The sequence below is a fragment of the Lucilia cuprina genome, chromosome 3 (genome assembly GCF_022045245.1).
Source record: "Lucilia cuprina isolate Lc7/37 chromosome 3, ASM2204524v1, whole genome shotgun sequence".
Classification (NCBI taxonomy): Eukaryota; Metazoa; Arthropoda; class Insecta; order Diptera; family Calliphoridae; genus Lucilia; species Lucilia cuprina.
The window spans coordinates 32,682,097-32,683,841 of record NC_060951.1 but is presented as its reverse complement, the minus strand read 5'-3'; the positions used below and the strand labels follow the sequence as shown (position 1 = coordinate 32,683,841).

The window sequence follows — 1,745 nt, the reverse complement described above, 5'->3', positions numbered from 1 at the left end:
CTATAGTCTAGTCTATAGTCTAGTCTATAGTCTAGTCTATAGTCTAGTCTATAGTCTAGTCTATAGTCTAGTCTATAGTCTAGTCTATAGTCTGGCCTATAGTCTAGTATATAGTCTAGTCTATAGTCTAGTCTGTAATCTAGTCTATAGTCTAGTCTATAGTCTAGTATATAGTCTAGCAAATAGTTTAGTCTATAGTCTAATCTATAGTTTAGTCTATAGGCTAGTCTATAGTCTAGTATATAGTATAGTATGTAGTCTAGTCTAAAGGCTAGTTTATACGCTAGTCTATAGTCTAGTATATAGTGTAGTATATAGTCTAGTATATAGTCTAGTCTGTACTCTAGTCTGTAATCTAGTTTATAGTCTAATCTATAGTCTAGTCTATAGTCTACACCCAATACATTTAAACTTATTTATTTTTTGTTATTTCTCCGAATAAAAGTTTAGTCTATAGGCTAGTCTATAGTCTAGTATATAGTATAGTATATAGTATAGTATATAGTATATAGTCTAGTATATAGTCTAGTCTATACTCTGGTCTATACTCTAGTCTATAATCTAGTCTATAGTCTACACCCAATTCATTTAAACTTGTTTAATTTTTTTATTTCTCCGAATGAAACAACTAATAAAATTTTAAATTTTTAATGATTGTTATAATTGAAAGTTGTTTTATTCGTATTGGGTTTCTTTAATTTTATAGTAATAATTGTTTTTATTTTTTAAACATTGATGGATTATACATGTGAACGCTTTTTATAATTTGTTACCTTTGCAGTGGATTATTTAGGGTTTTAAATGGGCGAACTTGCTAGACTTAGTTTGCTTATTTATTATAGTTTTTGTTTTACATTTTGAATATTTTTTGTTTATTAGTTTTTAATTTTTTTCCACAATTCATTCGACATTTCTGCTAATGTTCCCTCTTTAACTCTCTTTACAGTTGGCCAATGAAGGTGTACCACCATTACCATTACAAGGAAAAAACTTCCAAAGAGCCAGAAACTAAAATTTTAAACACAAAAAATAACAGCAACAAACAACTCAAACTTAAGGCTATAGAAGGAAAAGGAAGTGGTCTTAGCAAACGCCCAAACAAAGGGAAAACTACATTTACTACAAATTTTCATAAAAAAAAAATAAATAAATTTAACAAAAAATAATAAAATATCAGCATAATAATTTAAGCAAAATGATGATGAGAACGCTGACGATGATGCTATTAAAAAAAGGAGCCAGCCAAAGAGCCAACAACCATCGATGGTAGCAGTTAAAAAAAACATGGAGAAAAAACAATTTAAACTAAACAGATAGAGAAGGCATGAAAAACGGCATCATCCAAACCATCAACATCAACGATACAGCATTAAAGATAGACATCAAATCACAATGTCATTTGCATAAATCACATTTACATACAATTTCTTTACAAACTTTTTTTTTGCATTTTCAAAATCAACACAAACCCAGGGCTTACAAATAACACGGTTAACGAAAAATAAAATTATGATGATGGTGGTGATGGTGATGAAAGAAAAAACTGAATTTGATTTTATCTTTTTTTTCTTCGTTCCTCTTGTTCTTTAGCCTAACGATGGGCATTATGCCGCAATTAGTTTTGACCGCTTCAGTGAGTAGAAAAAAATTCTATAAAAAACAACAATTGTAGAAGAAAAATGTTGATGACAAAAAACAGATTTTTGTCATTTTCGTTGTTTTTTGTTTACGAAGGAGGGAATATA

The 1,745-nt window shown here is 29.0% G+C and overlaps 1 protein-coding gene across 1 annotated transcript in view; it reads left to right on the top strand.

The window, feature by feature from the left end:
• The window catches only part of LOC111686193 (peritrophin-1-like), a gene marked incomplete at its 5' end in the record, with an annotated part of 29,143 nt that extends 27,970 nt beyond the window's left edge, over nt 1–1,173 (top strand). Inside the window, one exon of the mRNA XM_046947046.1 lies at nt 947–1,173. Coding sequence (XP_046803002.1) covers nt 947–1,012 — 66 coding nt within the window. The remainder of the gene's footprint in view (nt 1–946) is intronic.
• Between the last annotated feature and the right edge of the window lie 572 nt (nt 1,174–1,745).